The sequence below is a fragment of the Gigantopelta aegis genome, chromosome 6 (genome assembly GCF_016097555.1).
Source record: "Gigantopelta aegis isolate Gae_Host chromosome 6, Gae_host_genome, whole genome shotgun sequence".
NCBI lineage: Eukaryota > Metazoa > Mollusca > Gastropoda > Neomphalida > Peltospiridae > Gigantopelta > Gigantopelta aegis.
The window spans coordinates 66,533,392-66,557,720 of NC_054704.1; the positions used below are offsets into that span (position 1 = coordinate 66,533,392).

The 24,329-nt window shown below is 36.3% G+C and overlaps 1 protein-coding gene across 2 annotated transcripts; it reads left to right on the forward strand.

Annotated features, from left to right (window-relative positions):
• Positions 1 to 911: 911 nt before the first annotated feature.
• On the forward strand, positions 912 to 23,562 carry LOC121375694. Of its 2 annotated transcripts, XM_041503284.1 has the most exons (16): positions 912 to 1,131; positions 3,735 to 3,859; positions 6,714 to 6,851; positions 7,837 to 9,857; positions 10,237 to 10,379; positions 11,341 to 11,476; positions 12,360 to 12,514; positions 13,192 to 13,574; positions 15,082 to 15,173; positions 15,358 to 15,479; positions 15,976 to 16,112; positions 16,782 to 16,955; positions 17,478 to 17,667; positions 18,167 to 18,286; positions 18,875 to 19,882; positions 20,719 to 23,562. In XM_041503284.1, exons 2-16 carry the CDS (start codon positions 3,810 to 3,812, stop codon positions 20,821 to 20,823), a joined length of 4,974 nt encoding a protein of 1,657 aa, XP_041359218.1. In that variant the 5' UTR covers positions 912 to 1,131; positions 3,735 to 3,809; the 3' UTR covers positions 20,824 to 23,562. The 2 variants fall into 2 exon arrangements, with proteins under 2 accessions (XP_041359218.1, XP_041359219.1); XM_041503285.1 differs by lacking the exon at positions 3,735 to 3,859.
• The last annotated feature ends 767 nt before the right edge of the window (positions 23,563 to 24,329 follow it).

Genomic DNA, 24,329 nt, shown 5'->3' on the forward strand with positions numbered 1-24,329 from the left:
GACCATAACTGAAAGGCATATCGTACCATGGTATAACAATTTATAACAATTACCCCGGTAATGTCTTTTACAAAATAACATTAAATTATAAATGTGTGGTTAATTTAAGGGATATTTTATCAGCAAAAGACTAAACATTATTGCCACTTTGTATAAACATTAGCAATTGGCTAATTTGGCAATCAGTAAGGTAGTTAATGTTTTAATGGTTGTTGTTGTTTATTTCTTAAACAAATAAGATGCAAATAAGCAAGCTTGAAAAGAAGAACTAATAAATAAATAATATTTTGTTGGTCCATTATATTGTTTTGTTGTTTTTAACTAATTATCTGGAGCCATTTCACACAAAATCGCAGTTGGCAGTTAGTAGTAAATACCATATACGGCTCTTGTCAGGTAAAATGGAAATAACAGTTGACAGGTATTATGGGTACCAATAACGATATGCTGCACAGTAACGTGTTCTGGTTTTCAAACTGTCAAAATAAAGTTTTAAAACAAAACTCACTGCTTTTATGCTATAGTCAATTCGTTTTCTATATACTGGAATGAAATGACTAGGGTACGAAATGACTGGGGTACGAAATGACTTTTCACAATGGTACGAAATAACTAGGGTACGAAATGACTTGGGTACGAAATGACTTTTTGCAATGGTACGAAATGGCCAAGGTACGAAATGACTAGGGTACGAAATGACCAGGCAGCATGGTACGAAATGGATGGTACGATATGACTTGGGTACGAAGTGACTATGATTCATTTTAAATATATCTTCATTACAATCTCTGCTATTTTTAATTTGATAATGCCTGCATAGCTCGACTGTTTTCTTGCTCTCCCTCACAATATATATATAAACAAGGCAAGGCTGGAGGACCTTTGAGCAAATGCCTGCATTACTATTTTACAAGTTTAAGATGATAGTAAATCCCTAAAAGTGCCTTTAGGACAGTTTTCTCAATACGTGATTCGCCGCGTTTTATTGGTATGACCACTACATTGATTGATTATCGACGTAGGACTGGTCCAATATGAAGTAAACATTCCAGAAGATGATTGGTTTGACAGGTCCGACTTCTGTGCAGTGTTTGTAACACAAGTGGATTTTTGAACCTATATGTGTTTGTTGTAAGTCAGTAGCATTTACATTTTTCTATAACGACGAATAAAATGATATGTGTTTGCTTACTTAAGGAATATTTATTGTTTTGACACAGGTGGCTTGTTCAGACAAGCTTATTGGTAAGGGGCCCTTTTAAGGTGTTAATAGTAATACGTTAAATTGTTGATTTTGAAATTGAATATTGAATTTTCAGAGCCTTATCTAAAGGGGCAAGGGTCAGTTGTGTCCCGAAAAATATGAAAAAGCAACATTTTTAGTTTAAAATTGCTTCTTTTGTCTAGCTGAAGAAGACACTTAATTATTATCATCCGTGGATCTGTTTCAGTGAGGGATCTGTTTCAGTGTTTGCGTCATTTGTGGGCAACAGCATGTACATTTGAATATATCTGATGTCGTTGACTTTTGCATGGGGAAAGTAAAGAAATGTCACATTCACAGAAATTTTCGTAAAGTTAAAACGAGCAAAGAAAGCAAGATTGAACTTAACTCACTCATAAACACGACACATTTCTGAATACCTTTTTTCTATGATTATCAAAGACTGTCATTTGAAAAAAGCCTTTATTTTGAAAACTATATTTGTCTGTTCTCAGCTGTACTGCTATCTGATTATTGAAGTCGTATCATTGTCACAGCGTCTACTGGCAAAACTCTCTTTACAGATACATGTACTTGCCAAAAATAAATGATAAATGGTTCTTAAATAGTTTAAACATAAATATCTTTCTGGATTTCTGTTTATATATTTATTAAAACTCAGAATGCAGCTTATATTTTTTAAACAAACAATTTTACCATTATAACCTTCATTTGCCCCACTTATAACACAATTGCAAGACATCAGAATTGTTATATTAATTTTTCCAAAAATGTTGTCTGTTAACACTGGTTCTTGAGGACTCCATTTTGTAATTTGCCTTAAAATATTTAAAATCATTTGTATAAATTATTATAAGTACATGTTTTGTTGAACAACATACATGTTTTGATAAAACACTGAAAAGTTTTGTGTTGGAAAGTTTTGGCTGTAAGCTATACCACTAAATGTTTCACTTAACAAAACAGGTTACGTTGTTAACAGTATTTATGGCTGATGCATGCTACATGTTTTGATGCATGTGCTGTAAACTTGCTATTAAGCGGCCAGTTTAGTGCTCATTTGAAGCGTAGAAATACTAATAAAAAGGTAGCTATCTGGATAACAACTGTCTGTTTATAAATATTAATATGCTTTAGAACCGAATGCTTATGCTCACCAAAACTGGTTCACCCATGATACTATCCTACTTAGCTAAGTAGCTATTATTAGTACTAATACATCTAGGCCTACTATCCCTGATTATTATTTTTAACATCATTTTAACATTATTTTTAAAGTACAGGTACTAGTAATCCTTTATTTACTGATTGCTTATAAAATGACCAAAGTATGATTTTACTGACACCCGTATGTTTACAACGATTCCCAATTCTTGCAGTATAAAAGTAACATATTACGTGTGATATCGGACTGTCAGCTGGTCATTAACAGTCAAAATTGCCTACATGATTACCATAATTATTTAGAAATCGACAGTAGTACAAATGTATTGGAAAGTTCAAGGTAAAAAATATATTGGTAAAATATCCAATCATTACCATACAATCATATTGTTATGGTTAGTTAGATTTAGGGTTAGTTTTAGGGTTATGGTGAGGTTCCCTCTTTATACGTATATCAATATGATGGGGGTAACAGGCAGAAATAAAGTGTATTTGTCCGTATGTAATAAAACAAAATATTCCCCAATTAGCTCTTCATAGATTTAAATTTTGGCAGATCAAATAGTATGCTACATGAATTGCTTACAGTATTTTGCTAGGACCAGAAATATATGGACACTAGTCTAGTGATAACTTCTGTCTTATGTGGATTTTTTTTTTTTTTTTATAATACAAAGCGTGATAAGAAAAATTAAGATTACCCAGTGCATAAACACTGATAATTTCAGTTACAAATGAAAGTGTTTCAGTGTGATACTTGCTAGATGACACAACCAATGCAGTTTGTTTTAAGAAACTTTGCATATGTAATTATGTTATGCAGTGTCACACTTTAATTTTTAAAGGGACATTCCCGAGTTTGCAGCATTGTAAGATGTTTCCGACTAATAAAATATTTCTATGATTAAACTTGCATATTTAATATATTTTCTTGTTTAGAATATCAGTGTCTGTATATTCAATGTGTTTCTGGTCCTCTCAGTATTTGTAAGAAGCCCAAACTGGAGTTTGTTTTCAAATAATTTCGTACATACGAAAAAATCTTTTTTAAGAAATAAAATAAGATTTAACCTAGTACAAATATTAGAACGACCAGAAACATGTTTAGTATACAGCCACTAATATTTCATGCAGAAAAAAATATATTTGATATGTAATTACAGTCGTTAAAAAGTCTATTAGTCGATAACATCTTAAACATTGTAGCAAACTCAGGAATGTCCCTATAATACATGTTTTAATATGTTACATGATCATCAATGAATATTACATTTAAAACATCGATTAATATTTTAAAAATTCATTATTAGTAGCTATTTATTATTTTTGCATTTAACAATTACAGAAAACTACAAAACAAGATAGGTTGACATGAATATGGTGCTATGGGACATCAAGCATGAGTTAATATTTCACAAGCATGTCTTTTCAGCGGCCCCGACCAAAGCTACGTATAAATGCAGCGAGCAGGTATATGTTCTGCGTTATCTCATTCGGAAACTTAACTGTTACACACATACCAGGCCTCTGAAAATTAAAAATCTGTGTGACCCATTTATCGGTTACGCAGAAATAAATCCATGTAACCCATTTCCTTGTTGCGTAACCTGTTATATTCAAGTAAATAATGCTCTAAAGTCTGCACGAACAAAAAATAGGTTATGCAAAATTAAATTTGAGCAAGCAATGCGCATACGAAATGATCGTTCTCGTAATTTTCAGAGGCCTACACACCACTAGATTTATTCAAATCAGGCCCGTAGCATGGTGGACATTATTGTGGGGGCCCAATTGAACGAGCGCCGAAGTTGCGAGTTATTTGTGGGTATGTGTCCAGGGGCATGATTCAAAGGTTATTTGCTCGTTAATGTAACTCTCGCCATTAATCTCAATCCGTTAGTCTTGCTACAACTTTTACATTCATTCGAGATGGGCTGGTAGGTACTGGTTCAGATCCCAGTTGGGGCATGGGATTTTTAATCCAGATACCGACTCCAAACCCTGAGTGAGTGCTCCGCAAGGCTCAGTGGGTAGGTGTAAACCACTTGCACCGACCAGTGATCCATAACTAGTTCAACAAAGGCCATGGTTTGTGCTATCCTGCCTGTGGGAAGCGCAAATAAAAGATCCCTTGCTGCTAATCGGAAAGAGTAGCCCATGTAGTGGCGACAGCGGGTTTCCTCTCAAAATCTGTGTGGTCCTTAACCATATGTCTGACGCCATATAACCGTAAATAAAATGTGTTAAGTGCGTCGTTAAATAAAACATTTCTTTCTTTTCATTCGAGATGTAAAGGTTATCAAAAATTATTTGGGGGGGGGGGGGGGCAGGTGGCCCCCCCCCCCATGGGCCTGCAAATAGTAATAAATTCTATTGTACATAAGAAAACTGTAAATTATGTTTACAACAAGCAGGTCTTAATACTGCATTATTGCATTTTCAAACTTAACTGTTACACACACAAAGATACCAATATATACTGAACAAAATAAGAAACTTCCGCTAACTTTGCTTGAACATAACTTGATGAAAACAAACCGGGGGAATAATTGTTATATATGCGTTTAAAGAGTGTAACTGGGAGAAATTTTGACCAAGTGTAGTAGGGGTTAAAAAAAACCCCACCCACTTAATAACGGGTATGACCACCTCTTGAATTGACCACTGCAGTGCATCGCAGGCACATAGAATTGACTAAAGTGTTGATTTCTGCCTGTGGAATATTGTTCCATTCCTGAATGAGCACTTGACGAAGTTCGTTGACGTTAGCGGGTGGGTTGGGACGACACCTCAATCATCTGTCCAGACTATCCCAGACATGCTCGATGGGGTTGAGATCAGGACTTTTAGCGGGCCAGTCATCAATGAAATCAATGTTATTTGTCCTAAGAAAATTTACAGTGTCTCTAGTTGTATGAGAGGTGGCATTATCATGCTGAAAAATCGAGATGTTGGCATTGTTATGGAACAGAGGAATGACGTGATGAGCGAGAATGTCATCGCGGTAACATTGAGCATTTAAATTGCCATCAATGATGACTAGTGGTGAACGATAACTATGGGCAATGGCTGCCCAGACCATGACACAACCCCCACCCCTAAAACGATCTCGTTCAAGAACACAACAGTCAGCATAGCGTTCATTTCTCCTACAGTAGACGCGCACCCTGCCACCACCACGTTGTAAAGAAAATCTGGATTCATCCGAAAAAAGAATGGTATTCCAGCGTCGCCATATCCAACGAGTGTGTACACGTGCCCAATTAAGACGATTTAGACGATGATGTTGCGTTAAAACGCATCCGATGTAAGGACGTCGTGCATGTAAGCCGTTCTCCCGCAGACGATTACGAACAGTTTGCCCACTGATTCGGTTATTATGAAGGCCAGGTGTGTTAGCAGCAGTAGCAGTGGCAGTTTGGAATCAATTGCGCAAATGTGTGTTCATGGTATAGCAGTCTTGACCACGCGTTGTAACACGCGGATGGCCACGACGTGGCAAGTCGTTAGTGCTTCCTGTCATTTGAAATCTTACGCGAAGATTTCGTATCGCTCGACTAGAACTCCCAACATGCCTTGCAACGTGTTCTGTCGACATGCCAGCATCAAGCATGCCAATCGCCCATTCGCGTAAATTATTGGGTATTCTTGGCATACTAAAAATGCTACAATGTAAAAAACTTTAATTTTTTTACAAATTTTGAAGCGTTTTCATTCACTTGACAACAATGTCAGTAAGACAAGTAAAACAAATTGACCGAATACTACACGGGACATGTCGACCATGCATGCACGTGCAAATTGAATTTCACGTTGTCGACGATTAATAGTGCAAAAATAATCGATAAAATTCATGAATCCTGATAATACAGCTCAAGTCTAATACTACCTATATAATTTCATTACACAATGAATTCTTTAACACAACAAATACTATATGTACAAATCGGAAGTTTCTTTTTTTGTTCAGTATATGTATTCAAATAATAACACATTAATTTGTGCATAAACATTAAGAAAATTATTTATCACATAGAAAAAAATAGATAACAAGGTCATATGTGAAAAGAACTACATGTATGTAGTATATTCCTTATCATCTGCATGTCTTTATATATTCTGATAGCAGTGAATACAAAAAACGTGTATGTTCATATTTTGATATAACACATTCTTCAATGTTTTGCTTTGGGGTTTTTTATTGAACTTTTTAAATATAGATCTAGTATCATATAATAATTATTCCGTGGTCACGTCCAAGATGTCATTGGTAATGACAGCTCTATAAAGTAACTGTCAGACGATTGTGATGTGATATTTACAGATGTCCAGGTCCAGACCCCAACAGCTTGTTGAAGGAGAACCAGAAACTCCACTCTGAGATCAAGGATCTGGAAAATGCATTGCAGCTCCACCATGACCTTAAGGTCAAAGAGGACAATACCATACAAGGAATGCTGAGGTTTGTGCATGATAACGAGTTAATGCAAAATTGAAATTTAAATACAAACTGCATTTACACAATCATGTTCAGTCAACTCCTAAATTAACCTCTTCTGCTAAATTAAATTTGCATAATGGAACATAAATATAATTTTATATTTCAGTTCCACCAAATTTATACCATCTAATGTAACAATTTTTTAATGCTTGGACATCAGAAATAGAAACTTATTCTTTGTCTTTATTAATTGGAAGGGGTGGGATTTAGCTCAGTCGGTTGAGTGCCCGTTTGAGGTGCTTGCGTCGCATGATCGAACCACCTCGGTGGATCCATTCCACTGATTTGTTTTTCTCATTCCAACCAGTGCACCACAACTGATCTTAGGCCATGGTATGTGCTTTCCTGTCTGTGAGAAAGCACATATAAAAGATCCCTTGCTGCATTAGGAAAAGTGTAACAAGTTTCCTCTGATGACTACGTTTCAAAATTACCAAAGGATTGACATCCAATAGCCCATGATTAATTAATCAATATGCTCCAGTGGTGTCAGTAAACAAAATAAACTTGTTCCTTAAAACTGCTGTTTAACACAGCTGAATGGTTTGTTTCTTGTACAATAACTTCTTTTTAAAGATACCATTGTTGTGTAAGGTACTATGCATCTATAGTCTGTTATAGATGGGTTATTTATTACGATCATAGTGACAAAAGATAACTAAACATATCTTTATTGTACTCAGAGCTACTGTCTGAGGTATCAGATGTTTAAACACATAAATACATAGACAGACACACCAATACTGCAACAGTTATAAGTCTCTATATATATAAATAAATAAATAAATACTAGAGACCACATTATGCTACTTTAATTATGCTGTTCTGCATATAATTCAGAATACAAATCCATTACATACTTTGCATGTACTTTATATAGATGAAATAATTCTTTATTAGGATTCTTCGGCAGTTTATGGGTTTTTATTTCTTTCTTTACAATCAGAAAGGAAATTGGTGGCACAAGATGGCAGCATGGTGGCAGTGGAAAGCTTAAGGGTTACAAGTCAACAAGTGACTTGAAGGAGCCTCTTGGCCTCACTCCTATGGCAGCAGCTCAGAGAAGGAGGAAAGCCAGAGAACAGAACATGGCTCACAGACCTGGAGTTGGTGCTGGTGGACCTTCACTGGGCCATCAAGACGACTCATCTTCTGCTGATGAGTTACCTCCAGACATTCCAAAATACAATGACAAACGTAACAGAAGATACACTCCAGGATCCAAGCGACCAAGAAAAACCAGAAGTGCCACAAATTCTAAAGATTCCTCAGTGATGTTGACATCAACAAGTGAAGCGAACATTCAGGGAGATCTCTTTCCTACAGATCCATTGAAAATTGACAATTTGAAGTACAAGGTTCTAGAAAAGATTGGAGCTGGTGTGATCAAGAGGCCTTCGCGCCATTCTGCTAAATCTGATAATGATGTAAACCCAGAATCTCATTTGAAAAGTGAGCCTAGTTCATTTAAACCATCTACTCATAGATCAACATTGTCTTCTAAACAGCAACGTCAAGGTTATATAAATATCTCATCAGAAGCAGCTGATAAAAATAGTGTTAGTCTGCAGAGAAAGCATGTCTCAACAAAAACGTCCACAACTAAAACCAGAAAGGAGCCTGTACAAGAGAACCTTCTTGTGAGTGAAAACTGTGATAAAGAAAATAATACAATCTGTCCCACTGAGGAGATTGCAAGAGTTCAGACGTCAAGAGAAATTCCAACAAGTGACTACAGCTCAGATGTTGAGCATTGCCCTGACAAAGTGGAGGAGTTTGGCCCTTTTAGTGGCCTTAGTTCAGATACATTTTCTCATATAAACAACGAATCCAATTGTACTACAGGTAAAAACGCATCAAAAAACTGTTCCGAGTATGTTTCTATGAAGAGTCACAAGTGTTTATCAGATGATGCTGATGACACACCAGTTTTAGGCATCATATCTTTATTACCTCCCAACTCTACTAGTCATTTTTCTGAAAAAAATCTCCCACATGTTTACAATTTGAAAACCAAAGAACAGATAAAATCTGACCATGCAGTGGAAGCTTGGTTAAGAAATATTGGTCTCAGAAACTGTGATAAATATGTTGAGATTTTTGCCAGACATGAAATTGATATGAGTGGTTTAAAATATTTAACTATGGAGTTGCTGAACCAAATGGGGATAACAGCTGTGGGTCCAGTTAACAAAATATTGATGGCTATTCTTAATCTAGAGGAGACTTCACAGACCCGGGGGTCACACAGAGAAATTCTTGGTTCACAGACACAAACTCCTGTTTCTCATACGCAAACCCATGGTTCACACACAGAAACGTCTGGTTCGCTGTTACAAACTCCTTGTCTGATGTCAGGAGATACCAGCAATGTAATACCTCACGGTTCAGCTGCACACAGACATTTTTCACACTCTCCAATGCTGTCTCCAAAAGTGGAAGAATGTATTCCAGAATTCACAAGTCATCTCATGAAAAAATATGAAAGTATGGACGTGCTGAATCGCAAAGTGAATGTTGCATCTGAATTACATGAATCTGATAACGTTGAGGAGAAGAATCTAAAAGATACATACACCATCCAGTCAGAAATGAGAAGACCAAAGTCAACTGCTCTTATGACAAAACGAAGGTCATCAGAATCTGATAATGTCGAGGAGAAGAATCTCAATCTAAAAAATACGTACATCGTCCAGTCAGAAACGAGAAGACCAAAGTCAAAGACTCTGATGACAAAAAGAAGTGCATCAGCATCGAGGATTGTGGCTGATGATAAAGCAGTCAGTAAACCAAGGATGCAGTCGCGGAGTGCTAACGTCTCCACTGCAAGGCAGAGAGAGATTCTCAGAGCCAATAAGGAAGGAAAGAAGGAGAAGGTACAAACATCAGGAGAGACGTCTGTGACATCCAGGTCCAATATTCCCAACAGACTGATAGCAGACGTTGTTCAAAAGAAGGCTGAAATAGGTATGTAGAAAATTGCAGCTTTTTATTAGAAAAGAAATAGTTTTATGGTGACACTTCAACACATTTTAAAATATGGGTACTGGGTGTTTAATAGTATTATGGTTAGTAATCCGGATTCCCTCAATTTTGACTTATCAGGAATCTATGAGAATTGAAATATTTGAAAGGATTTTTTACCCTGTTCTAAATTACTAATTCGGAAAATGATGCTAATAAATATATACATAATATAATTGTTATCGGGATTTGAAAATTGTATTTGTTTCAAATAGATTTTGCCTGAATTTGGAACTAGTTTCTTGTTTATTTTTTTAGGATTTATATTAAAGGAGTATTAATTTGATTTGCATTGAAAACAGCAAAAAACGTTTGATTGCAGGTATTTGTCTGGCAGCACATAAGATAGAGAACCGGCAGAAGCAAGAACAGGATGAGCGGAACCTGCAGCTGAAACTGATAAAAAAGAGAAAGCAAAAGCGAGATGAATTGGCAGCAAAACACCAAGACAGAAAAATAGAAGTGGTAAGTTCTTGCATGCAAAAGACTACAGTCAAACATGCTCATGTGGCTACCTCTAAATCATCTGATAAAAAATGACCTGCATAAATTAGTCTTGAAAGGTCATCATTTTATGCTCACTTTGGTGACTGCTTAACATATATTTGACTGTATATTTAATGCAGGGTTTCCGCCAGAGGGTAAAATGGGTATGACACCATACCCAAAGCCCCACAGCTCCTTACACTGTGGTTTTACATGAATATATATAAATTATATTTCCATATACTTACCATTTGTGACACCCAATAGCCGATATGTATTTTTGTGCTGGGGTGTTGTTAAACATTCATTCATTCATTCATTCATTCCATACCCAAAGTTTTTGTAGATTTCATATTTTTAATTTAACCTTTTGACACAATTAGGATTTTTTTTAACCCTAACTCTAAATCTAACCCATTTTCTTTCTGGGGGAAGCCCCCATACCCTCTGTTGACTGGTTGCATTCAGCACACACATTGTAAATATTCAATTCCATAGGCTATGATAGCCTAGTGGTAAAGTGCACGCCTGATGTGTGGTCTGTAAGGATCGATCCCCATCGGTGGGCCCATTGGGCTATTTCTCGTTCCAGCCAGTGCACTACGACTGGTATACCAAAGGCTGTGGTATGTGCTGTCCTGTCTGTGGGATGGTGCATATAAAAGATCCCTTCGTTACTAATAAAAAAATGTAATGGGTTTTGGCTCTATGACTGTGTCAAAATGACCATATGTTTGACATCTAATAACTGATGATAATAAATCAATGTGCTCTAGTGATGTTGTTAAACAAAAAACAAAAAACCCCAACTATTACATGTATATAGATTTTGTTTGTTTTGAGAATGAAGATGTAGGTTCTCTAGTTTTCAGATATGAAAAGAATTAATCATTTTGTATTTGTGTTATATGTTTAGACATACCTTTTAACTGTGTTATAGAAACAAGAAACAGAAAGTGCAACTTCATCAACCCGGCCACTGAGTATAGCTGCTTTGGCAACCCACGACTTGATGTCAAGCACTGAGTCCGAAGAAGCTCCTCTCAAAATAGTCCTTACCAACAAACAAAGTCAAGGTACACTATTCTATGCTGCTGTTTGAGAATACATTGTAGTGCTTGATTTCATCTATAAGAACTCTATTATCAGGGTGAAGCTAGATTCAGTTTGTTGGGTGAAGTTACTTGTCCGTTTTTACACCAGACACTGGTGTGGTCTAGACTAGACCTAAATCTTTGATCCTACTTTTTTAGCATGAGTGTCCTTTCAGAGACTCTCTGACATAATTGATACTAAATTATCTACATTTGTATAATAGAATATGCAAGGCCTTTTTAACAGTTTCCCATCCTTCTGACTGCTTCTCCTCTTTCCATTTGGACTGCTGACCACCTTCTTTGTATTTTTCTGATGCTGCATTTTGCAAGGATCCTTTTGTGCTCAGGTCCAGTGGACTACTGTATACAAATTGTGTTAACTATGCATACAAAGAATGTGATGGATGCTGCCATCATTGTTATACATAACACAGAAGTGGCTATCTACACAGCAGTAATATTTTGGGGGGAAAGTCGTGTGTAAGGCCACCACACTCCATCTAAACTTCCTGTGCATAGCACAGGTTACATCTAGTTATCTCTGAAAGGGTGTTTATACCTAGCTTTCTTCAACTTGTGCACCATTCATTTGTGACTGTTTAAAGCATGTGGACTGTATTATTGTACATATGTAACTAGATCAATTTAACAAATGGATCACAAGTTGTTGAAAAAACTAAATATTCAATAGTGAAGCCCTGAAACAAATTTCTTTTGATTTTTGTTTTTGTTGTTGTTGTTTTTTTATTGTTTTTTAAAGAATTGAGCAAATAAGGATTTGTTACAAGCCTGACTCTAAAAAGTGTTAGCTGAGAGTATCAGACTAGTGTATTCATTTTAAATATGTATCTCTTTGTTGCAGACATTTCACCAGAGCCTTCCCGAGATCTGATGACAGAAGGCCGACCCCGGCCTTCCACAGCCATGCCCCGCAGTGAGAGAAAACTAGATGGGTTACTAACAACAGAGGAGAAATCTTTGTCTGCGCGAGAGAGGCTGAAGCACGTGGATCTCACAGTAAGGAAGCCATGCGTTGATGTTTTGGTGTATTTTCAGACATTTTCACCAGATCTCTTGTTTATTAACAAATACATTCTTAAGGATATATCTTTGTTATTATACATCTTGATAATATGTGACTTGATAACACTTGATGCTTTAATGGTATAACCTCACATTGTTAAGCTTTAGAGGAACCAAAAACTTGTGGGTCCTCCAAGGAGATCTGAGTCTACACCTCAGGTGAGCACTCTACTGACTGAGCTAAATTCTAACCCCAGTTTAATTTAAAATGCTCAACAACCAGTGATCAAGTATTAGTTTTTGGAAGTGTTTGTTTTCTCACAAAAAAATCACCTCAAAAGAAAATGGTTGGGCTTCAACAAGGACACCAAAGTCACCCTGAAGCCAAATAAACACAGTATCAAAATAATACTAACCAGTTATTTTTCATATAAAAACAAAGTGAATATATACCCTACATTATTTTTTTTGTCTCTCATATTTGGCTTTTATATGCTATAATGGTTTAAAGCAATATTTCCACCACAATGTATTTGTTAGGATCATTATAATTGATGTTCAAGTTTGCATAACTTGATGGCTTGCATTCAGCAAATTTTTAAATATCACATTTGATTTGCAACCTTAAAAAAGGTGTGTAAAATCATTGATGAAACATCAAACGTTTTTAGTTGCAGGTGTTTAAGAGTCAAACCAACATTCATCAAAGGCTTACTCTGGGTATGGTGAAGGATCTTCAAAAACAGCTCGAGGAAATAGAAAAAGAAATAACTAACACGGATGGAAGTTCAGAGTATTCCTCTAATGTAGAACCTCAAAAGCCAGACCCTGTGAAGTCAACCCACATAGATCTGTTGAAGTTAAGCTCTGAGAGAACACTTGCTTTAGGTGACGGAGCTCAACAGAAGGACCAGACTACCAGAGGAAGCAAGAACGCGGGGGATGGGAAGAAAGTGGATCACTCATCTGGAAGTGTGATGATCATATCGAGAAGCAAGAGAGCTCTGCTTGATGAAATACGCAAGGAGAAAGATGAACATCGAAAGCAAATCAGGTAAAATAGTTGTAGGATGTTTTTTCCATGTTTCTTAACATCATGTATATGCAATGGCATAGAAAGCAGGAGGAGTGCAGGTGGATGTACGGATGGGGGTTCGTGGATCGAAACCCACCCACAACCCCTTTTCCAAGAAAATGTTTTTTAATGTATTTTCTGGGGGAGCTTGACCTGGCACTCAAAAAACTTACATTTATATTTATAAAGCAGCTAATCAATTTAAATCTGAACAGATTTACTGATTCAGAAGTTAAACATGATTAAGCACAGAACTGATGACAAATCAATGGTGCCAGAGGGTAGTGCCATGTGGAAGGCAGTCTGTTTTGGAGGGGGGGTGTATGCATTTTCTAAAAAGGAAAATTTAATTTTCCAATTAACTTTTTATAATTTAATTCAAGTAGATGTTGATCTAGGGTTTGGAAGTGGAGGTACAAACGTAACTCTGTCCCCTCCACTCCCAATTTGAAAAGGAAGCCTTATATAAGCCTCCGTGATCACTTCAGGCACATTTGCAGGAAATTGTGCTTGGGGTTGGGGAGTGGTGTGGTCTAGACTGTGTTTAGTCAGGGGAACCTTCGTTTATTAGCCCCCCCCAAAAAGTATATCCAAGCTATCATATATCCATCATGCTCAATATTTAGTGTACAGTGATGGTGAACTTGTTGGTCAAAGTCTGGTTGATTAATGTTAATGTAGTTTAAAGGGACAGACCCTAGTTTCAGCCCGTGAAAATGCACACTAAGTTTAGTAAATATACAAACCTGCAACACATTTGGATAAAGATACAACTGAGTGAAACATGAGTTTGTGACTTTGAAATGGTGAAACACCCTCTAAAAATAGAGTAAAACTGGACTCCGTAACTGTTACTTCTCAGACACACGCGCGTTTTTAAACATGAGAAATGCATTTTGTGATATTAAAAACACCAGGATCACCAAAAACACTTCGAATGTACGGAAATGGATAATATAAACAATAAAATCTAAGTAAAGTATGATTTTAGTTATCAAAAACGGCTCTAATAGTAAAAAATATGCCTTGGTGTTTAAAAACTAGGGTATGTCCCTTTAAACATTAAAGGGACATTCCTGAGTTTGCTACAATTTTTAAGATGTTATCGACTAACATAGACTTTTTAACGAGTGTAATTACATATCAAATATATTTTTCTGAATAAAATATCAGTGGCTGTATATTAAACATGTTTCTGATCGTTCTAATATTTGTACTAGGTTAAATTTCACTTTATTTCCTAAAAACTTTTTTATCGTACGTACGAAATTATTTAAAGACAAAATCCAGTTTGGGCTTCTTACAAATATTAAGACGACCAGAAACACATTGAATAAAGAGACACTGATATGCTAAACAAGAAAATATATTTAATATGCAAGTTTAATCGTAGAACTATTTTATTAGTCGGAAACATCTTACAATGCAGCAAACTCGGGGAATGTCTCTTTATGTACTTGATTGTCTCTAATGTTTGTTTTTCCAGACATCTCCAATCTGAACTGAGTAGACTTCAGCACAAAGACCCTGTAAGGAAATCTGAGCTTGATGCCAAAGATATTATATTTAATGACAAAGGTACATACAACATTCGTTACATTTGATGTGACTTTATTAAATTCTTTACCCTTTCCCTGCATATGTTTATTATACACAAGAATATATTATAGTACAAGAAATTGATGTTTATTTATAAATATTAAATTATGAAGAAGAATCATTCTTACAAGTGTTCAAGGATGAGCTGGTTTTTAATTTTCAGATCTTATTGGTGAAGGAGCCTTTTCACAGGTGTTTAGGGGAAGTTTTCAAGCAGCTGAGGTTGCAATCAAAAGACTTAAAGTTCCTTTGTCATCCCAAGACAGAAATTATTTTGCTGCTGAAGTGAGTGCTATAATTTGTATTATACATAATACATTTTAAATGAATTTATATCAAGTCTAAATTGTAATTTTGTTTAATAATTGTGTATTAGTATATTTCTGTTTACTATTATACTATTATCTTAGATGGCCAACCCTAACTTTGTACCATTAAACAAGTGCTATTTTCTATGCCTATCGATGAGTTATTCTGGTAACATAGATCAGTTTTACTGATTTGCTTAAACAAGAAAATCATTTGTTTATAGACAAGCCATGTTGTGTCAGCTATTCTGAAAGTGCTTTGAATCATTAAGTCCATCAATTGTAGCCTGTTTCCTGTTTTTCTATGAACATCAAATACAACACTGTTGTTGGGGTTTGTTTTGCCATTGCCTTTCTGTGTTTGTGCAGTTTGATGTATGTAATCATTCATAGCAATAAACCATAGTTTAAGACCAGTGCTTTGGATGGTTTAGTTCAGTTCATCCATTCTGTTTGTTGTTTGCTCTTTCCAGGTGAGTCTCCTGCGAGAACTTCACCACCCACGCATTGTCATGTTGATTGGGGTGTGCACGTCACGGAAACTACCAATCATGGTGCTCGAGTATTTGTCAAAGGGAAACCTCTTTGCCATTCTGCATGATTCGACCAGGTACGTGTTCCCTTTTAATGCAGTCATTTTAACTACAAATTCAAGAAATATGTTGTTTAGTGTTTGATTGCATATCTTTAAAACCAGTTTGTGTTATCTTTCATATCTGTAGGTGCAATGGGCAATTCATTACAATTTCAACCATTGTTGGGTGCTTATAATTCTTGATATGTGTGGGGCGGGATGTAGCCTAATGGTAAAGCGCTCGCATGATGATGGTCGGTGTGGGAAAATTCCCTATTGGTGGGCCCATTGGGCTATTTGTCGTTCCAGTCAGTGCATCACGACTGGTATATAACAGGCCGTGGTATGTGTTATCATGTCTGTGGGATGGTGCATATAAAAGATCCCTTGCTACTAATGAAAAAATGTAGCTGGTTTCCTCTCTAAGACTATATGTCAAAATTACCAAATATTTGACATCTAATAGCCGATGATTAATATATCAATGTGCTCTAGTGGTATCGTTAAACAAAAAATTCTTTCTTGGTATGTGCAATTCTGCTTGTGAGAAAGAAAAATAATATTTCTTTAACAACATCCTAACACATTTTAAACTGTGTATTTTGATGGGATGTTGTATTTACTTATATAGCCTTTTAGTGTTCTTTAATTGTAATGAATGAATGTGGTTAGGTTCTTGAACACGTCCTGCTTGTGTGTGTTTAGGGAGATGTTTGACCATGCTGAGTACTACCAGATAGCGCGAGACATTGCGTCTGGGATGATGTATCTACACAACCAGCGCCCTGCTGTGCTGCACCTCGACCTCAAGTCCATGAATGTACTCATCGGTATCGGCAACAGAGCAAAAATTGCTGACTTTGGATTCTCAAAGCTTAAGTATGTTTTTGCAAATGGTTTTTTCATTTGTGAAATGTAGGAAGAGATCTTAAAATACACTATGCCTTTTACTCGATTTCAAATGTTCATATAAAACCACTAATAAATAATTGTAATTAAAAAAAATATATATAATGCAAGTAGTTTGATTTGTAATTCAAGTCACAACAGGTACTGTTTTGTTACTCTATGTATACCTTTTTGATTACATCCAGAATTTAAAAAATATTGCTTGCAAACATATCTTATCATATCTCTTTTTTTTTGATAGACCATTATGGGTAAGAATTATAAGCACAAGTTAAAAATGGCATTTCAACAATCTTTATATAGAGACCCTGGAGGTAAAGAACAAAGAATGGGCCTTGCGTGCATAAATAAAATATTTTTATGCGAACAAGAAGCCATTACATAAAGCATAGAACTGATTTTAAAATGAAAACATAATTATGCTGTTGACAGCTTTAACTTGAGATTAACAAACAAGGTTCTGCGGTGTAATAATGGTCACACTATTCTCAGACATGAAGCTAGCGTAAAGGCGGCAAAGGCTGACAAAGGCCGACAGATCCAAGGGTCTCCAGCATGGATGGCTCCGGAGATGGTCCAGGGGGGCGAGGTCACGGTGAAAACCGACGTCTACAGCTTCGCGGTCATCCTATGGGAGATGCTGACTAGACAGGTTCCATACGAACACTGTTCAACGTTTCAGGTAGTTCTCAGAAATAACTGTGGCTGTTTCATGTTTTAAATGGTAAAACATTCATAGTTAATAATTTTTTATAACGTTCCATGACTTAACTCAAAATTCCATCACTTTCAAAGCCTTGAAAATAACGTGTAAATTCCATTATTTTCCAGTATTTTCATAGCATGTATTAATACTGAAATAATAAATAATTTCAAGAGTGACTACATGTAGGTTAGAAAAGATAGAAAAATAATTCATTTCTAATTGTAATTTCACATTTCAGGAGATGTAAAAGATGTAGTGTATACAGTTATTACATGTAATAGCAAATAAAGAACACTATTAACTACATGTAATTTCTTTATCTGTCTGATACTGATCAATAGATTATTTTGGTAAAATTTGACAGATAACATCGATGGTCAATTAGACCTTGAACTGTTTGTACATGCCCCTATACGACTAGGGTTTCAGGTCAATTAGAAAAAGGAAATAAATGGGGTTTTTTGTTTTTACTTAGATTCTTGAGAAGGTGCGGCATGGAAACCGGCCTCCAATACCGACAGACTGTCCTCAGGAGTTGTCGGAGTTCATTCAGAAGTGCTGGGATAGTCAACCAAGCAGACGACCAACTTTCAAGGTAATACCGTCTTCAGTTTGGTTTTGTCAAAAAACCTTAGTACAACTTGATTGTTATTAAACAAAGAAAAAACACCCTCAAATCTAAAACATTAAGAATGAATTTTGTGTAATTTTACACTGAGTTAATTTAAAATTAACAGTTCAGATTTTTTTAGTCCCCTTCCGGTCCAACCAGACAGGACCATAGATTTCGTCTCTGTCCTGCTTGTCTGTCCTACTTGTCTTGTCCTCCAAATATTGAGCTGAAATTTTGTATATAGATTTATCATGTATGGTTAATATTGTATATATGCTTTATCGGGTACGGTTGCAGATCAACTTTAACTTTCATGGCTATTTATCTATTTTTAATGGAGTTACGGCCCTTGAACTTAGGAGATACGAAAATTTGTTGGGCCAGGAAAGGAACATATTGTGTCAGCACTACTCTTAGAATACTTGTTTTATTGGTGCAAAATATTAGTGGTCATGTTGTTTTAGGAACTAGTATATGCTAGAAAGAATTTCTGGTACTTTTGAAAGAACGTATCTCTCTTTCATTCAATATGTAATTGGGTAATAACACTGATTTACTCTATATCCACAGGATGTACTGGTATCGTTGGAGAATCTTTCCTTCCCTCCTGACTGGAGAGCTCTGTTCCAGCAAGCCGGTGTTCCAAGTGAGGCTCTAGAAAACCTGCAGTCGACTCGCAACATCATCTCCCTTGTAACATCCACACTGGAGTCCTCCAAGCTGCAGAAGATCATTGATGACTCGCAATCAACCGATCACCTGGAATCATCGGCTAGCATCACCGATGAAACGGAGGAATCTACTGAACACAGTAATGGTGATGAACCTGAAGGGAAACTAAAACTTTCACTTGATGAGATGAGTGACGACAGCCTAGAGAATATTAATACAAACAAGCCATTAAATGTAGAAATGCCTGTAGTGTCACGACCAACACCAGTACCAGTTACATTAAAATCTGAGGATCAGGAAAGATCCAAGCAGATTAAGCCATCTCAGATGAAGTATCTTGAACCTCCATCAGTTTCAGCTCCTTGTGGTAAAACCAGCATGTTATCTCCCAAACTGAATGAAGGCAAAAAAGATGCAACCACATCATCCAGAAAGAGTTTCGAGGCGTGGACAGAGGAAAATAGTGACAGATTATCAGATGAAAAAACTGACCTACATACCATTCAAGCTGCACCTCCCCCTCCCCCTCCCCCACCACCACCACCACCGCTTCCTCCAACTTCAGCAGGGATAGAAAGGAAACAGTTGAAATCACCAGAGAAAGTAAAATCGGCAGAGAAAGTGAAATCACAAACAAAGAGTAAGGTAACAGGTCAGATGCTGAAAGAAAAGTCATTGGGTTTAAAGAAACTTGCAGCAAAGACTAAAGATGTTAAACGGAATGGTGTGAAAGTGAAACAGTCTGGCAAGCCAGTTCACAACGGTTCATTTGTACTGGCAGCGTCCGAGCTGCAGAAACAGAGAAGTCAACTCAAGTCGACCACCTGTCCTCATCCAAACCAACTCCAAGATCTCAACATGGTCAGCAAGAAAGATCTCTACAGCATCGCAGAAATTCTCAAACATGTAAGTACCTCATGAAGACTAGGAAGGAAGGAAATGGTTTATTTAATGATGCACTCAACACATTTTATTTACAGTTACGTGGCGTGAGACATATGGTTAAGGACCACACAAATATTGAGGGAGGAAACTCGCTGTCGCCACTTCATGGGCTACTCTTTTTCGATTAGCAGCAAGGGATCTTTTATATGCACCATCCCATAGACAGGATAGTACATACCACAGCCTTTGATGTACCAGTCGTGGTGCACTGGCTGGAGCGAGAAATAGCCCAATGGGCCCACTGACGGGGATCTATCCCAAACTGACCGCACATCAAGCGAGCGCTTTACCACTGGGCTACGTCCCGTCCCCATGAAGACTAGGATTCTACACGTTCTAGGCATGTGCTCTGTAAAATGGCAGACAAGCTTTGAAGTGGGGCCAAAATAAATGTTTTCGAGGATGTTTTTTATTTTTTTTTATAGCATTTAAGCATTCAAGATTCCAAATTAAAGATGAGGTAGTTTTAATGTACTGGAACTATTAAAACTATTTTAAAATGGTCTGAAATGCCTTTTTTTAACATATTTTTGTAAAATGTATATGCCCTATTGACTAGAATTTATAGCTAATGCAGAATAACTGATAAAATTACAATTTCTGCTGTTTTACAATTTCCTGGATTCTGACTGGATGTCGTATATGCAAAATGATGCCCATCAATAAAATATAGAAAATAACATGAAGATGGCTTGCAGAGATTTTAGATATTTTATGACCATTATACATGTACCTCGATTAATATTTTTAAAATGGAAAATTCTTCTTCTATAATTATTAACCTGTTGTTTTTCAAGGCGATGTCAGAAAGAAGATTTGCGTTGGGAGAAGTACGAACCAGCATGGATACGGACGTCAGCCAGTCACAGGCAGAGCTCAGCTGGTCCACTCAGGATGACTGATCGTCATGTTTCTTGTAGTTAATATTTCTAAAAGCTGGTTATGAGGAAAGTACAGAAGCCTCTTGTCCAAACCAACATCTGTGGCTTTCGGGACGTTTAGGGCCAGGTGCATGTTCGGCCGTAGACGTTTCAGCCTCTGTTAATTTTGGCCCCATAATGCTATTCGTTTTGTTCCCAGTCAAACACATCTAAGTGTGTTTAAGTGTAAAAAGACCATACAGATGTAAGCAAACAATTTATATTAGCGGCCATTTTACTATATTAGAAATTAAAAAGAAACGTTTCTTTGTTAGGTATTACCGGTAACATGCTTATATCCCAATTATTATCTTATTTTCCAGAGCATTATATTTATCTTAACATTACTGACATTAAACATAACTTAACCCACAATTAATTTGCCAATTGTTTGATAATGAATTAAGAAGCCATTTAGCATGTTAAGAGTAATCATGTGTTTTTAAAACAATGGGTTACCAGCATCAAGGTAATGACGATTAAAAAAAGTTGTATAATAAATGTATTGAACTCTTTTTTTCTTTTTTAAAGTTGTTCTGGATATGCCAACTACATAATTATATACATTATTTACCAATTACAAACAATAAAACTTTAAATATTGCATATGGGGCCAAAACGACCCGATACCCATCTGTGTCATCCAGATTTCTATGTAAACTGGCATGATCACAGAGTTCCATTCAGTGGCAATAGCTTGGGTGTCGTCTGTCTAATCCAGACTGCAAATGTTCGAAGGTAACTTAGTGCTACAATATTGTAAAACCATTGTAGGTTGTGACATCACTACAACAAGTGCCATATAATGACATTATAGCCTATGATGGTTTTACGATATCGTAGGGCCAAGATAGCTTCAAGAATCTGGGCACAGCACATTTTGTCAGTTCCTTTTGAATCTGATTAAGACAGAGTCCACTGTATACTAGTTATAGTCCAGAATGTTTTTTTAAATTTTCAAGCACTGCTGAACACTGATATTTAATCAAGTTATTTCAAAGATCAAAAGTATTTTAATAGAATTCTTTAATTAAATTATAGGTAGGTCAAGGGTAATCATGTGTGATAGCTGATGAAAGATGTTAAAAAAATATTGAAATTTCTCAATAATTACTTTTAGTCAATTACACAAACTAAAGTTTGTTTGGCCAGTTTCCTCTCCTATATCCGGTATTGTGTTTATCTATGTAGTTATCACCTGAAGATTGGTATATTTTGTGATTAGTGGTGCACTCATAATGACAGGGTTTTAAAATGAGAACAATTATTGTTTGACATCCAAGTACATGTACTTTGTTAAGTAGCTACCTGTACAGTTAACTTAGTGCTTAAAAACTTGCCTGTTGTAGGCCTATCGTCTTCTAGATATTTTGCCTTGTTCAGCAGTCATGTTTGACAATCACAAGCAAAGTATTGCTGCATTTATATTTATTAAGAAGCTCTTAAATATTAGAGTATCTAGAGGAGACCTGGCCTTGTGCTTATAAAACGTTTAGAGTCTAGACTCGAGACTCTAATAGAGTCTGAGACACTTAATGTCATGACAACGCCATACAAATTGTATGTGTGTGACGTCATTTGAGATTGAGTCTAGACTCTAAAAGTTTTATAAGCACGGGCCCTGATTGTTTTGTGTGTGACAGATATATTTACTAAACGAAATATTGGATTATATATTACAGAATTGTTTAGTCCTAATACATTCCAGTGCATTCATTAGTATTAAAAAAAAAATCCATGCGTTTTTCTGTGGATAGTTTTCATTTCATAGGAAACTTTTGTTTCTTTTTATTGTTCCGTCCAGTTGTTTGTTACTAGCTGTTATATTTTACCAGTCTCACCATATATGCATATACACATGTAGTGCCATATATATTTATCACTTTTATTATGCTATAGTGATTTGTTTTACATATCACACCAATGACATGTTTAGGAAAGTGAGTGCCTGCAAACAACTTGAATGGTGTCTATCCTGTCCTATCCAACAAGTATGCAAAAACTAGTCGAGTGAGTGACAGCGAGCACTTACCTTTATGAACATGCCTCAGGGTTTACTTTAGTCAATATCAGAAATATGTATGGAAGTATATATATCTTCTCGATATAAAGTTTTGAAAATGGGGCATCCTATAAAAAAAATTATGAGTCAGATAATTTATTTTAGGCATATGTATATACTTATTGGCTAATGAGTAGGTAATATTTTATGTACCTGCATGTAAATTCAGTTATTCTCATCACCTATATGTTATATGGATTAAAACCTATTGTGAAATCACTTCTTTTTTTATGATGGTCTAATTTTTGTGGACTAGTGTAGTGAACAAATTTAAAAATACAACGAAAATATAATATATGTACACATATAATACAAATTATGATACTACCTTTTTGAGCCATGAATTTAAGTACCCAATGGAATGTGAATTTGAGCTAAACCATGAAATGTAATCCCCGAAAATGATTTCACAGTAATTAAATTTTTAGGCACATGGACTTAAGCAATTTTATTATTGTTTTTATTGTGAGTGGAGAACAATGCAGAGATTTAGAAGAGGGGCATGTCTACATATCTGACCATGCATTGTCACTTTCAGAAGTAAAGTTTGTTTTATTTAACAACGTCACTAGAGCACATTGATTTTTTATCTTATCATCGGCTATTGGACGTCAAACATATGGTAATTTTGACACTATTTTCAGAGGAAACCCGCTGTCGCCACATAGGCTACTCTTTTTACGACAGGCAGCAAGGGATCTTTTATTTGCGCTTCCCACAGGCAGGATAGCACAAACCATGGCCTTTGTTGAACCAGTTATGGATCACTGGTCGGTGCAAGTGGTTTACACCTACCCATTGAGCCTTGCGGAGCACTCACTCAGGGTTTGGAGTCGGTATCTGGATTAAAACTCCCATGCCTCGACTGGGATCCGAACCCAGTACCTACCAGCCTGTAGACCGATGGCCTGCCACGACGCCACCGAGGCCGGTGTGTCACTTTCAGAGACTAAATAATCATGCTCATGGGCATATCCAGCTCCCCTATAAGCTTTAGCGACGACTGAACCCCAACATTGCTACTTAGCTGATATTTTAATATACTTGTGGGTACCAGTTTTCCTGTTGGTACATATTCTTGCCTCCACCCTCCTCACAAATTGCTGTATCTACCCCAGATGATAGCGCCATGGTCGGTTGGGTTGTCGAATAAAGTGGTGAGTGGCATTGGGATTTTGGCAGGATCATCAAAGGTTGCCAGGGCTGCATTCCGCCAGACCGAGCAGAAAAACGTCTGCTAGACTGGTTTATGGGCTTCACAGTAAACCAAATGGCCACGTTGGGAACCAATCAAATAGTTTGTGAACATTAGCTCACAAGTTCAGTACAAAACCTCAACTTCACTGTTATTGAACAACAGATTATTATTTTTTTAACTCTAAAAGGGTTAAACATTGCAGTTTTGTGCTAGAAAATCATATCTGAG

Excerpts from the sequence above, each read along its gene's own strand:
- LOC121375694 (XM_041503284.1), top strand. The coding sequence starts at position 3,810 with ATGTCTTTTCAGCGGCCCCGACCAAAGCTACGTATAAATGCAGCGAGC. Across the intron at positions 9,858-10,236 it reads TCAAAAGAAGGCTGAAATAG|GTATTTGTCTGGCAGCACAT; the intron begins GTATGTAGAAAA and ends GTTTGATTGCAG. Across the intron at positions 10,380-11,340 it reads AAGACAGAAAAATAGAAGTG|AAACAAGAAACAGAAAGTGC; the intron begins GTAAGTTCTTGC and ends ACTGTGTTATAG.